The following is a 14785-nucleotide window of genomic DNA, read 5'->3' as shown; positions in this document are numbered from 1 at the left end:
AAAAGTAAGACCTAATATGGCTCATTGTAAATTTTAATAATGAAATGTATCTAACATATATATTATGCTCTTTTCTGTATACAGATTCTGTTTTACAACAAATAGGTGAGAGCGGTATTATACAGAAAAGTATGTGAAATATGCACTGTTTAAAGAGTAATAAAATGGATACCCATATACACACCACCCAGGCTGAGAAACAGAATGTTACCTGAACCTTAGAGGCCTCTGTGTGTCCCTCCCAAATTGCTTTGTTCTCCCAGCCTAACCCCCACCAAGAGGTCGATTTCTCTTGACTGTCATTGTCTAGCTCTTAATCCTGTTCATGACACCAATTGTGAAGCTAGGAGACCATGCCAGTTTTCAGGCTCTTTTACTTGCTGTTAATCCTGCACTGACTGGGCCGATTGTCAAGCTAAGGCTGGGTCTGGAGCCCACAGACCCCTCAAGCCTGTTCACAGACTGGGCCACAAACCCTTCACATGCCAGGCTGGGTCCGCAAACCCCTCACGCAGGTCGGTGAGCTAGGTAACCAGCCAAAAGGTCCTTGGAGCCATAGGTTGGAAAGCATGCCTGACGCCCGCCCACCTGCTTCACTAAAACTCATCTCTCTCTCTCTCTCTCTTCTCTCTCTCGTGCTCTCTCATGCTCTCGCTCGCACGCTCTCTCTCTTGTGCTCTCTCGTGCTCTCTCTCTCTCTCCAGAAGAACACAATAGCAACAAAACCATAAAGATACACTGGTGCACATGCGCACTAACTCCACACACACACACACACACAATTTGCTTACAAAGAATGCTGAACCACACCCAACTGGACCCGAGGTGAGGGCCCTGACCAAACTATTCTATTTTCCCAATAGTCATGTTAATCATTCCCTTTACTTTTTTTTCTTCAATTTCCCACTTATGTATGACCCCTAAGTAAAATAACTTCATATTTTAAAAACTGGGTAGCAAGCATAAAACTAGATGAATAAACAAAGGGCAGTATCACCCAGTATGTGACAGGTTTCAGGAGAAGATAAGTGAACGGTCTCCTGGTCTTAGTCTGGCTCCATGTCCTGAGGCATTTACAGGAGCCCCTCTAGGCAAGGTCGTGAGTGAGTCCTAGGCAACACGGCTCCCCATTACTGGGCTACCGGCAGAGCTGCCCTGCAGACCGGGTACTGTACGTCCAAAGGGCTGAGCTGTTCCGTCTTTCTCCTCCAAAGCCCACCAGGACACGTGGTCAAAGCAGAACAACTGAGCAGAGCTGGAGTGAGTGCCATTGGCTGCCTCAGAGAGCAGGACACAGAGGAGAGAGTGGAGATCAGAACAAAACGAGTAGAGACAGGAGGGGAGGGTGGGCTCGCTTGGGCATGTGGTCCTCAGTTTACAGGATGGTAAAATGGCAGCGTGATCCCAGAGAGGCTGTTTTCTTCTATCTTGTTCTACCATTTCATCTTTGTAGATTACATCCTCCAGTAAATTCTTGAGAGTGAGTATCCCAATTCTTGCTGTATGGTTTGGCTAAATACAAAATCCTAGGCTGAGAATCATTTTTCTTTCAGATTTTTTTTTTTTTTTTTTTTTTTTTTTTAATTTTATTTTGTCGATATACATTGTAGCTGATTAATGCTCCCCATCACCAAAACCTCCCTCCCTTCTCCCTCCCCCCCTCCCCCCCAACCATGTCCTTTCTGTTTGTTTGTTGTATCAACTTCAAATAATTGTGGTTGTTATATCTTCTTACCCCCCCCCCCGTTTGTGTGTGTATGTGTGTATGTGTGTGTGTGAATTTATATATTAATTGTTAGCTCCCACCAATAAGTGAGAACATGTGGTATTTCTCTTTCTGTGCCTGACTTGTTTCACTTAATATAATTCTCTCGAGGTCCATCCATGTTGTTGCAAATGGCAGTATTTCATTCGTTTTTATAGCTGAGTAGTATTCCATTGTGTAGATGTACCACATTTTCCGTATCCACTCATCTGATGATGGGCATTTGGGCTGGTTCCAACTCTTGGCTATTGTAAAGAGTGCTGCGATGAACATTGGGGAACAGGTATACCTTCGACTTGATGATTTCCATTCCTCTGGGTATATTCCCAACAGTGGGATGGCTGGGTCGTATGGTAGATCTATTTGCAATTGTTTAAGGAACCTCCATACCATTTTCCATAGAGGCTGCACCATTTTGCAGTCCCACCAACAATGTATGAGAGTTCCTTTTTCTCCGCAGCCTCGCCAGCATTTATCGTTCATAGTCTTTTGGATTTTAGCCATCCTAACTGGGGTGAGATGGTATCTCAATGTGGTTTTGATTTGCATTTCCCGGATGCTGAGTGATGTTGAGCATTTTTTCATATGTCTGTTGGCCATTTGGATATCTTCCTTAGAGAAATGCCTACTTAGCTCTTTTGCCCATTTTTTAATTGGGTTGCTTGTTTTCTTCTTGTAAAGTTGTTTGAGTTCCTTATATATTCTGGATATTAATCCTTTGTCAGATGTATATTTTGCAAATATTTTCTCCCACTCTGTTGGTTGTCTTTTAACTCTTTTAATTGTTTCTTTTGCTGTGCAGAAGCTTTTTAGTTTGATATAATCCCATTTGTTTATTTTTCCTTTGGTTGCCCGTGCTTTTGGGGTCGTATTCATGAAGTCTGTGCCCAGTCCTATTTCCTGAAGTGTTTCCCCTATGTTTTCTTTAAGAAGTTTTATTGTCTCAGGGTGTATATTTAAATCCTTAATCCATTTTGAGTTGATTTTAGTATATGGTGAGAGGTATGGATCTAGTTTCATTCTCCTGCATAACGATATCCAGTTATCCCAGCACCACTTGCTGAAGAGGCAGTCCCTTCCCCAGTGAATAGGCTTGGTGCCTTTGTCAAAGATCAGATGGCAGTAAGTGTGAGGGTTGATTTCTGGATTCTCTATTCTATTCCATTGGTCAGTGTGTCTGTTTTTATGCCAGTACCATACTGTTTTGGTTATTATAGCTTTGTAGTATAGCTTAAAGTCAGGTAGTGTTATGCCTCCAGCTTTATTTTTTTTGCTGAGCATTGCTTTGGCTATTCGTGGTCTTTTATTGTTCCATATAAATGTCTGAATAGTTTTTTCCATTTCTGAGAGAAATGTCTTTGGAATTTTGATGGGGATTGCATTGAATTTGTATATCACTTTGGGTAGTATGGACATTTTCACTATGTTGATTCTTCCAATCCAAGAGCATGGGATATCTTTCCATCTTCTTGTATCCTCTCTAATTTCTCTCAGCAGTGGTTTGTAGTTCTCATTATAGAGATTTTTCACCTCCTTGGTTAACTCAATTCCTAAGTATTTTATTTTTTTGGTGGCTATTGTAAATGGGCAGGCTTTCTTGATTTCTCCTTCTGCATGTTCACTATTGGAGAAAAGAAATGCTACTGATTTTTGTGTGTTGATTTTGTATCCTGCTACTGTGCTGAAATCATTTATCAATTCCAAGAGTTTTTTTGTAGAGGTTTTAGGCTGTTCGATATATAGGATCATGTCATCTGCAAACAGGGACAGTTTGACTTCATCTTTTCCAATCTGGATGCCCTTTATTTCCTTCTCTTCTCTGATTGCTCTGGCTAGTACTTCCAACACTATGTTGAATAGGAGTGGTGAGAGTGGGCATCCTTGTCTAGTGCCTGTTCTTAAAGGAAAAGCTTTCAGCTTTTCCCCATTCAGGATGATATTGGCAGTGGGTTTGGCATATATGGCTTTAATTATGTTGAGATACTTTCCCTCTATACCTAACTTATAGAGGGTCTTTGTCATGAATGAGTGCTGAACTTTATCAAATGCTTTTTCAGCATCTATAGAGATGATCATATGGTCCTTGTGTTTGAGTTTATTAATATGGTGTATCACATTTATTGATTTGCGTATGTTGAACCAACCTTGCATCCCTGGGATGAATCCCACTTGATCGTGATGAATAATTTTTCGTATGTGTTGCTGTATTCTGTTTGCTAGTATTTTAGTGAGGATTTTTGCATCTATATTCATCAAGGATATCGGCCTGTAGTTTTCTTTTTTGGTTATATCTTTACCTGGTTTTGGTATCAGGATGATGTTTGCTTCATAGAATGAGTTTGGGAGATTTGCGTCCGTTTCAATCTTTTGGAATAGTTTGTAAAGAATCGGTGTCAATTCCTCTTTGAATGTTTGGTAAAATTCTGCTGTGAATCCATCTGGTCCTGGGCTTTTCTTTGTTGGGAGCCTTCTGATAACAGCTTCAATCTCCTTTATTGTTATTGGTCTGTTCAAATTTTCTACGTCTTCTTGGTTCAGTTTTGGGAGCTTGTGTGTGTCCAGAAATTTATCCATTTCCTCCAGATTTTCAAATTTGTTGGCGTATAGTTGTTTATAGTAGTCTCGAATGATTCCTTGTATTTCAGATGAATCAGTTGTAATATCGCCTTTTTCATTTCTAATTTTTGTTATTTGAGTCTTCTCTCTTCTTTTTTTTGTTAGCCATGCTAATGGTTTGTCAATTTTATTTATCTTTTCAAAAAACCAACTTTTTGATTCGTTGATCTTTTGAATTGTTTTTTGGTTTTCAATTTCATTCAGTTCTGCTCTGATCTTAATGATTTCTTTCCGTCTGCTAACTTTAGGATTGGATTGTTCTTGTTTTTCTAGTTCTTTAAGGTGAAGTATTAGGTTGTTCACTTGCCATCTTTCCATTCTTCTGAAGTGAGCATTTAATGCAATAAATTTTCCCCTCAATACTGCTTTTGCAGTATCCCACAGGTTTTGGTATGATGTATCATTGTTTTCATTAGTTTCAATAAACTTTTTGATTTCCTGCTTGATTTCTTCTTGGACCCATATGTCATTAAGTAGAATGCTGTTTAATTTCCATGTGTTTGTATAGTTTCCAGAGTTTTGTTTGTTATTAATTTCTAGTTTTAATCCATTGTGGTCTGAGAAGATACATGGGATAATTCCAATTTTTTTGAATTTATTGAGACTTGATTTGTGACCTAATATGTGATCTATCTTGGAGAATGATCCATGTGCTGATGAGAAGAATGAATATTCTGAGGTTGTTGGGTGGAATGTTCTGTAGATATCTGCCAATTCCAATTGGTCTAGAGTCTTGTTTAGATCTTGTGTTTCTCTACTGATTCTTTGCCTAGATGATCTGTCTAATATTGACAGTGGAGTGTTCAGGTCCCCTGCTATTATGGTATTAGTGTCTATTTCCTTCTTTAGGTCTAATAGAGTTTGTTTTATAAATCTGGCTGCTCCAACATTGGGTGCGTACATGTTTATGATTGTTATGTCTTCTTGATGGATCAGTCCTTTTATCATTAAGTAGTGTCCCTCATTGTCTCTTTTTATGGTTTTTAGTTTAAAGTCTATTTTGTCAGATAGAAGAATAGCCACTCCAGCTCGTTTTTCTTTTCTGTTTGCATGGTAAATCTTTTTCCATCCTTTTACTCTTAGTCTGTGTGAATCTTTATGGGTGAGGTGGGTCTCTTGTAGGCAGCATATAGTTGGGTCCTGCTTTTTGATCCAGTCAGCCAGTCTGTGTCTTTTAATTGGGGAATTTAAGCCTTTAACATTAAGAGTTGTTATTGAAAGGTGTTGATTTATTCCTAGCATTTTATTGGCTGTTTGGTTGTCTTAGGTGTCTTTTGTTCCTTGCTTTCTGATTTACTGTTTGGTTTCTTTGTTTGTTGGTTCCTTAGGTTGTAGATAGTGTTTTTGTTAGCTTGTTTTCTCTTCATGAATGCCATTTTTATTGTACTAGCGGGTTTAGATTTTTCTTAGGTTTTTATGGCAGTGGTAGTTATTTTTCAGGAACCAAACCCAGTACTCCCTTGAGGATTTCTTGTAAGGGTGGTCTTGTGGTAGTGAACTCCCGCAGTTTTTGTTTGTCTGAGAAATATACTATTTGCCCCTCATTTCGGAAGGATAGCCTTGCAGGGTAGAGTATTCTTGGCTGGCAATCTTTGTCTTTTAGTATTTTGAAAATATCATCCCATTCCTTTCTAGCTTTTAGGGTTTGTGATGAAAAGTCTGATGTTAACCTGATTGGGGCTCCCTTATAGGTGATTTGACGCTTCTCTCTTGCAGCTTTTAAGATTCTCTCTTTGTCTCTGAGTTTTGCCAATTTGACTATGACATGTCTTGGAGAAGGCCTTTTTGGGTTGAATACGTTTGGAGATCGTTGAGCTTCCTGGATCTGAAGATCTGTGATTTTTCCTATACCTGGGAAGTTTTCTGCCACTATTTTGTTGAATATGTTTTCAATGGAATCTCCATTTTCCTCCCCTTCTGGAATACCCATGACTCGGATATTTGAGCGCTTGAGGTTGTCTGATATCTCTCTCAGATTTTCTTCCATGTCCTTGATTCTTTTTTCTTTCTTTTTGTCTGCTTGTGTTATTTCAAACAGCCCATCTTCAAGTTCAGAGGTTCTCTCTTCAACTTCGACAAGCCTGCTGGTTAAACTCTCCGTTGTGTTTTTTATTTCGCTGAATAACTTCTTCAGTTCAGCAAGTTCTGCTACATTTTTTTTCAGGACATTGATTTCCTTGTATATTTCCTCTTTCAGATCCTGTATACTTTTCCTCATTTCATCATGATGTCTAGCTGAGTTTTCTTGTATCTCATTCAGTTTCCTTAGAATTATCACTCGAAATTCCTTATCAGTTATTTCAAGGGCTTCTTGTTCTATAGGATCTAGAGTATGAGATTTATTAACCTTTGGTGGTGTAGTTTCTTGATTTTTTGTATTTCTGGTGTCTTTTTTTTGGTGTTTATTCATTGTGGCAGGGGGTTTCACAGTCCACCGGTTTAAGACTAATGACTAACTAGGATGTTGCTGTGGTTGCCAATTTGGTATGGCTCCCGCCGTGACTGCTCAGTTGGCCTCTAGTGTCTTGTGTGTGTGGTTGCCTCGGGTCTTGGGCTTCTCCGGGGATCCACCTTTCTGGTCAGCTTGTACTCTGCTGGGCTGGTGGATCACGTACCACAGGGTGTGTGATCTCTGTTGAGCTTTCACTTTCTGTACAGGACTTCTCCCCGTTCAGTGTGCTCTGGCCCAGGCTGTTAGATTGTGCAGTGGCGACCCCACCGGGTGTGTGGTTTCTGTCCAGTCTCCGCCTCCCTGGCCGCACGTCTCCCCCCTCTGTGCACACTGTGCTGGGTTGGGGCGTGTCTTCTGCACCCCTCGTCTATCAGCTGGGCCTTCAAGACCCTGCTCAGCACCGCCTCGCCCAGGAAGTCTACCAGGTTTCTGCTAGGCACAGACGAGCAGTCTCTCTGGGTGCCTTTGTAGCACTGTGTAGATCTTTCTCGGGTCTTGTTCACCTTTGTATCCCCCCGGTATAAACCGAGTCTAGTGCCCGCCTGCAGCCTGCTCTCCGGCAGGTTCAAGCAGACCTGGGAACTCTCCTACCACACTATTCCCAACCAGAAATTCGTTAGGCTTTTTTCCAAACTGGTGGTCGCAGAGATGGTATCTGCCTCCCAGTAACAGGAAGTTTACTGGGGCCGGAGTCCAGGGTGTGGTGGAGTGACAGTCGGCCCGCCCGTACTTCCTAGCCCTCCCAAAACTGGTCGGGACGCCCCACACCCCCGGCCCTGCCAGAGAACCGTGGAGGGAGTGGGAGAGGAGGCCGGCCCGCAGGGTCCGGAAAGCCCCGCGCCAGGCCAAGCAAATGGCCTCAGTGATGGCCGAGCAGGGCGGAGCTGCCCGCACCTGGGAAAATGGAGGCAGCACCGGGGCAATGAGTGGCCTGGTGGTGCAGGCGGGGAGCCGCGTGGGCATCCACCCCCCGAACAGAGCTGTGCCAGGGATCACTCACAGTGCTGTGCCAGGTCGGGCGCTCGCTCTGTCTCTGGTTTGTTGCCTTCCGTGTTCTCGGCGCTGCCGCCTCGGGCTGTTCAGTCGCGGCGCCGCTCGGGCGCTCCCAGGAGTCTTCTTTAATGCCGGCCTGAAACCTCGAATCCTGGATAGGGCAGCTGGCCGCCTTCAGTTTGGCCCCAGCCTCCGGGATCCTGGCTGCATCCACAGCAGCCCTGGCGCCGTGTTCCCTGTTTCAAGACTCGCTTTTGCAGCTAAGAATCAGTTCTTTTCCTGCTCCACACTTCAAAGCTGTTGCCTGTAAATGAGGCAGCCTCTCCTGCCGGGGGCAAAGTGGCGTTGAGCCCCCACGACCGGCCAGCAGCAGCAGTCCTCCCTTAGGAGATGGCCAGAGAAAGGTCCACAAGTTTCCCGGCTGCCTGAGGCCCAGTGGCCACCTTTTCCACCTCAGCTACTCCGCGCCAGCCGCCGCAGCCGCCGCCATCTTGAAACCTTTCTTTCAGATTTTTAAAGACATTTCTCCATGGTCTTTCATTGTTGTTGTTGATATATCTGAATCTATACTAATTCTTCATCCTTTAGTATGTGACTTATCCCCAACCCTCCACCCCCACTTTTACTCCCAATCTTGTGGAATCTTCTCTGTTCTGTGTTCTGGAAGTTTACAACCATGTGCCATGGTCAGGGTTGTTTTCATTCATTGTGTTGTGCTCTAAGTGGGCCCTTTCAATTTGGTAACTCAGCTTCCTCAGGTCTAGACATCTTTCTTGTTCTCACTGATGATTTCCTCTCCTGCTTGCCCCTTCCTCCCACCACCATTATTTTCTCTTGCTGGAGCCTATTTGGATGTTGGAATTCCTAGTCTAGTCCACTAATTGCCTTCCCCCACCCCCTTATTCTTTTTGCTTGACCATGTTACAGATTTTATTAATGTTATCATCCAACCCTTTTATTGAGTTTTACAGGTTTGTATCATTTTTATGGTCTCTGAAAATTCCTTTTTCATAGAATCTTGTTCTTGTTTCATGGTTACATCATTATATCCCTTTGAAGATAATGAGTTTTTGAAGTTTTCATTTTCTTAGTATCTGTTACCTCTATCTTTAATGAAAGAGACATTTTTATTTGTTTTTTGGTTTTTGTTTTTACTGTCTGCTCCTGATTAAAGGGTTGGGATTAAAAATCTGATGAGAAGCTTTGTGTGCACAGGTGAGGCTTGTCCCCTATAAGCCTCACTGTAGGATGATCTGGGTGCCACGTTGGGGTACCCTGTGTTCAGTACTCTTAGGTATTTTCTCTTAGGTAGGTCAGATTCTTGAGAGAGGAGTGTAGCAATTTTTGCCTGAGGAATACAGGTATGGCTGCCAGGCTTCTTGGAGCTGAGCTGTGGAGGTAGGCCGTGAAGACCCTTCATGCCGTGGTCAGTAAGCAATCACTTATTCCCCCGTTTTCTTGTTCTCAAATATACCTGGTGTCTCCCAGTCTAGAGACTCTCTGTTTCTCCATTTCCAGAGAATAAACCTCCCTAAACTTCCTAGGGTGGAAGAAGGGCAGTCTTCTATCTCCTAGTGGCTTCCAAGGCAGCATGTCTCTAACTGCGATGTGCATCTCAAACTGCAATGTGCGTACAGATCACCTGGGGATCTAGTTAAAAAGTCAGCTCTTCTTTTTGCTTTTCTGACACTATTGTTGATTGGGTCAAAACGTTTGAGCTGTGGTTTGGTGGACCACCAAATTTTTTTTTTAAAGGTCATTTGTTATCTTCAAAACCTTGGGTTTGGCCCTTTAATTCCTTTGGCATTCAGATGTTTGAAAAGCTATTTATCTTGATTAAAAAAAAATGTAGGCTCTGATTCAGTAGCTCTGAGGTGGAGCCTGAGATTCTGCGTATCTAATAAGCTTTCTGGTGACAGTTCTGCTGCTGCTGCTGCTGCTGCTGGTTCAAGGTAGGATCACACTTTGCATAGCAAGGACCTAGGAATCTGCTTCTCTGACAGCTTTTCACCTAGTCCTCCTTATTTTAGCTGTATTCTTCACCCCACTCTCACCCCAGTTCTAACGCTTCCTGCAGCTGCCTCTTTTAAGGATTCTGTAGTGTGCGTGGCGTTAGTTCTCAGCTTTAACCACTGCTGACTCAAGGCACAGCTTTCTGAGGTTGGCTGAGTTAGGTACTACTGGCGCATCTGCTTTCTGGCTTCCAAAATGTTGTTGCTGTCATCTTCTCTCATTTTCTCTCTATCTTTGTGAGTTAATGTCTTTTTAAAAATTCCTTAGTATTAAAAGGGGGTTTCAGGAAGGAGCAAAATTAAATATGTGTGTTCTGCCATATTAACCCTAACTGTAACCATCTGCTAAAACATTTTCCTAAAGTTTGGTTGTATCTGTGAAACAGAGCCTGTTTTATTATAAATAACTGCTATTTTATGCCTCTAGATCTTTGCACAAGTGTTCTCTACTGTTCCCTTCCTCCTTTGTCTGCCTGACAAGTTCTTACACAGACTTCAAGACCCAGCTCACATGGCTGGCTTCTGTGAAGCCCCCTTTGGTCCCCAAGTTGATAAAGCTTCTGTGTTCTCATGACTCCCAATGTAACCAGCTGCTTATGCAGTATCTCTTCCAAAAGACAACATGAGCTCCTCAGGGGTAGGGCTTGGATCTTTGTAGTTCAGTACCCAGCACATATTAGGAGCTTACAGACACTTAACAATTGAATTATTTTTTGTGTGCATGCCTGTCTTTCTCTTTTTTCTTCACTTTCTTTCTGCTCTTATCTCTTCTCTCTTTCGGTTAAGCAGTTATTATATTTATTATCTATTCTATTATCAAATAGTAATTCATGTCCCATAATTTTAATTATAAAAGTAAATGAGTAGAATAAATAATATTTTTCAATTTCTAAAAACTTCCTAATTAAATAAAAAGAGAGAAATAGAAGGGCCGGTCTGTGGCTCACTTGGGAGAGTGTGATGCTGATGACACCAAGGCCATGGGTTCGGATCCCTATATAGGGATGGCCAGTTAGTTCGCTTGGGAGAGCGTGGTGCTGACAACACCAAGTCAAGGGTTAAGATCCCCTTACTGGTTATCTTAAAAAGAAAAAAAAAAAAAAAAAAAAAAGATGGGCTGACCCTGTGGCACACTCGGGAGAGTGCGGCGCTGGGAATGCAGCGACGCTCCCACCACGGGTTCGGATCCTATATAGGAATGGCCGGTGCGCTCACTGGCTGAGTACCGGTCACGAAAAAGACAAAAAAAAAAAAAAAAAAAAAAAGAGAGAGAGAGAGAGAGAGAGAGAAATAGTAGAATAGTGGTTACCAGAGGCAGGGAAAGGGAGGGGAGAGGAGAGGCCAGGGAAAGGCTGGCAGACTGGTACAAAGTTACGAAGTTACAGTTAGATAGGAAGAATAAGTTCTGGTGCTCTAGGATGACAATAGCTAATGATATTGTGTTGTAGGTTTCAAGATAGCCAGAAAAGAAGATCTTAAATGTTATAACCACAAAGAAATGATAAGTGTTTAGGTGACAGATATGCTAACTCTTCTGATTAGATCATTATACAATATATGCATGTATTGAAACAACAATCTACCCCATAAGCATGTACTATGAAAGAAATAAAGTAAAAAAATAATAAATAGATTCAAATATTATATAAACATCCATTTGATTTTTATCCCCCATCTAACGACTGTTAAAAGATAAAATTTCGTTATCCCTAGATGCAGACATAATTCTTATCATCTAGTAGAATGATCTGTTTGAAGGAGTTTGAGTCTAAAATATTTAAATAAATTAAATATAAATATATTTTTCATTTCAATGATAAAAATTAAAATGTTTACAAAGCCTGCATGGCTCCTTTCAAATTTCTTGTCTATAAAACTCCCTTTTTGGAGTAATGTACTGCTATAAAAATTTAACCCAGTAGTTGTTGCTATCCCATAATTTAGTCAGCATATGATTTAAATAATGGGATCAAGAAAAACTCATAATCACATTCTCACCATTCCTTTCTCAGTGTGAATTTCAGATGTTGTCAGTTATTTTAATATTTTGTAGTCTAAATAATTTTTTATTGTTTAAAAGAAACATAAAAACACCCCTCAAATTGAAAATCTAGATGTCACTTACATTATTTTATTGAAGAACATGTTTAAGAAATTTAATACTAAAGTTTTTACATTAAGCTACCATAAACATGCTACATTTAATTGATTCAGTTGTAATTACACAGAATTTTGTATTTTTTTCCTTAAATTTATTTTTTAATATTAATTTTAAAAATATTTTTACAGGTAGAAAATAATGGATTATTGCTTAATTAATGGGAGATTTAGGAAAAATATTATGTTGGTGTTATATCATAAATATCCAATGAAGATTTTGACAATAAATTTTCCCTAAAGGTCATTACTTTTCTAACATTTCTTTTATTTTGCAATTCACTATTTTACTCTGCATTTATTAATAGCATAATCCCATTTATGTCTCCTTTATAAATATTTTAGAAATTAATTGTAAGAAAATGAATATAAATTGGGACATTGATTCTGGCTAATCTTTTGGTCTTCTTTTTAAAATTTTTTTCTTTTGGTCTTCATCTTCTTTGATAACCAGGTATTGATTTCTGACTTTTGAAGATGGATGAAGGTACAGAAATTTCAAGTGATGGAAATTCCTTAATTAAGGCAGTCCATCAGAGCCGGCTTCGCCTCACAAGACTTTTGCTAGAAGGTGGTGCCTACATTAATGAGAGTAATGACCGTGGGGAAACGCCTTTGATGATTGCTTGTAAGACCAAACATATTGATCACCAAAGTGTCAGTAAAGCCAAAATGGTTAAATACCTGTTAGAGAACAATGCCGATCCCAACATACAGGACAAATCTGGGAAAACTGCTTTGATGCATGCTTGCTTAGAAAAAGCTGGTCCTGAAGTTGTTTCTTTGCTTCTAAAGAGTGGGGCTGACCTCAGCTTGCAAGACCATTCTAGTTATTCGGCTCTTGTTTATGCTATAAATTCAGAAGATAGAGAGACCCTGAAAGTTCTACTTAGTGCTTGCAAGGATAAAGGGAAAGAGGTCATCATCATAACAACAGCGAAATCACCCTCTGGGAGGCACACTACCAAACAGTACTTAAATATGCCTCCTGCGGAAATAGATGGGTTTCCTTCCCCAGCTACTTGCACCACACCTTCAGAAATAGACATCAATACAGCCTCATCACCACGTCCACATTCTTCTGAAACTGAACTGACATTTTTTGGCTTTAAAGATCTGGAGTCCTATGGAAGCAGTGATGATACTCAAGACACAGGCTCTCCTGGGAGGAAGCCTGCTATGGCCCCTAATGGGCCCAAGCTACCCCAGGCTCCACCCTGGATCAAGAGTCCCCCATCATTAATGCACCAGAACAGAGTGGCCTCTTTGCAAGAGGAACTACAGGATATTACTCCAGAGGAAGAACTGTCCTACAAAACCAATGGGCTGGCACTTTCCAAGCGATTCATCACTAGGCACCAAAGCATTGATGTAAAAGATACTGCACATTTGCTAAGAGCCTTTGATCAGGCCAACTCAAGAAAGATGTCATATGATGAAATAAATTATCAGTCTTTTTTTTTAGAAGGAAATCAGCAATGCATTGAAATCCCTGTTGATCAGGACCCAGATTCTAACCAGACAATATTTGCTTCCACCTTAGGAAGCATAGTTCAAAAAAGAAACTCAGGGATGAATCACTACAGCTCTGATTCCCAGCTCTCAGCTGGTCTTACCTCTCCAACTTTAGAAGATGGCAAAGCACTTATAGGAAAGAAAAAGATCCTCTCACCATCCCCTTCCCTGTTGTCAGGGTCCAAAGAATTGTTGGAGAATATCCCCCCCAGTACCCTGAGCAGGAGAAATCATGCAGTTTTAGAAAGGCGTGGTTCAGGAGCTTTCCCTCTAGATCACAGTATTACACAAACCAGACCAGGATTTCTGCCACCCTTAAATGTAAATCCTTACCCTCCCATCTCAGATGTCAATGTCAACAACAAGATCTACAGCCTTCTTTCTTGTGGTCAGAAAATGCTTATTCCAACAGTTCCTATATTCCCTAAAGAATTCAAAAGTAAAAAAATGTTGTTAAGGAGACAATCATTGCAAACAGAACAAATTAAGCAATTAGTAAATTTTTAAGAGATTGCTAGAAAACGTTTTCTTCAAATGTCTGTATCAGAGACATAAGGAACTAGAGAAGAAATCTTAAATATTCATCCATTTAAATCTTGTAATTGGTTAGTCCATAATGGCTAGGTGAATTGAAATGTAATGTGTTTTGTACTAGGCATTGTGAACACACAAATAATATATAGTTTCTGTTAAGGGAATTCTCTCAAACAAAATGAAAGCTATTTTCCTTAAAACCTCCAATATTTAACAACCTCTATGTGGTCGAAGTTTTTCATTTAAACAAAAAGTCAGCAAAGAAAGAAGGCCACATATGTTAGAGATAATTAAAAAATCAGACTGGCTAAATACAAGATGTCTTCAAAAAGTTCATGGAAAGATTTGTATTATCTTTTAATTCAAATTCTCCATGAACTTTTTGAAGTACCCTCATATTTTATTAGGAAACAGTGTTTTCAAGTCAATAAGATTCTAATATTCTATGATGCTAAAAGCATAAAAGAAAACACTGATAGCTACAAAATGTTCTTTTTTTTTTTTTTTAAAAGATGACCGGTAAGGGGATCTTAACCCTTGACTTGGTGTTGTCAGCACCACGCTCAGCCAGTGAGCAAACCGGCCATCCCTATATGGGATCCGAACCCGGGGCCTTGGTGTTATCAGCACCACACTCTCCCGAGTGAGCCACAGGCTGGCCCATACAAAATGTTCTAAGATCAATAAACCTGCACTACAAAGAAAAAAATGAACTAATTCTTAAAAAATGTTGACTGCAGT

The 14785-nt window shown here is 40.7% G+C and overlaps 1 protein-coding gene across 1 annotated transcript; it reads left to right on the top strand.

Moving 5' to 3' along the window:
• Window positions 1-12472: 12472 nt before the first annotated feature.
• On the top strand, window positions 12473-14017 carry ANKRD34B (ankyrin repeat domain 34B). The gene has a single exon (XM_063082961.1). The coding sequence runs from the start codon at window positions 12473-12475 to the stop codon at window positions 14015-14017; it is 1545 nt and encodes a 514-aa protein (XP_062939031.1).
• The last annotated feature ends 768 nt before the right edge of the window (window positions 14018-14785 follow it).

The sequence above is a fragment of the Cynocephalus volans genome, chromosome 2 (genome assembly GCF_027409185.1).
Source record: "Cynocephalus volans isolate mCynVol1 chromosome 2, mCynVol1.pri, whole genome shotgun sequence".
Classification (NCBI taxonomy): domain Eukaryota; kingdom Metazoa; phylum Chordata; class Mammalia; order Dermoptera; family Cynocephalidae; genus Cynocephalus; species Cynocephalus volans.
Note: the sequence above shows the minus strand (reverse complement) of the source record. Positions and strands in the feature narration are given on the sequence as shown.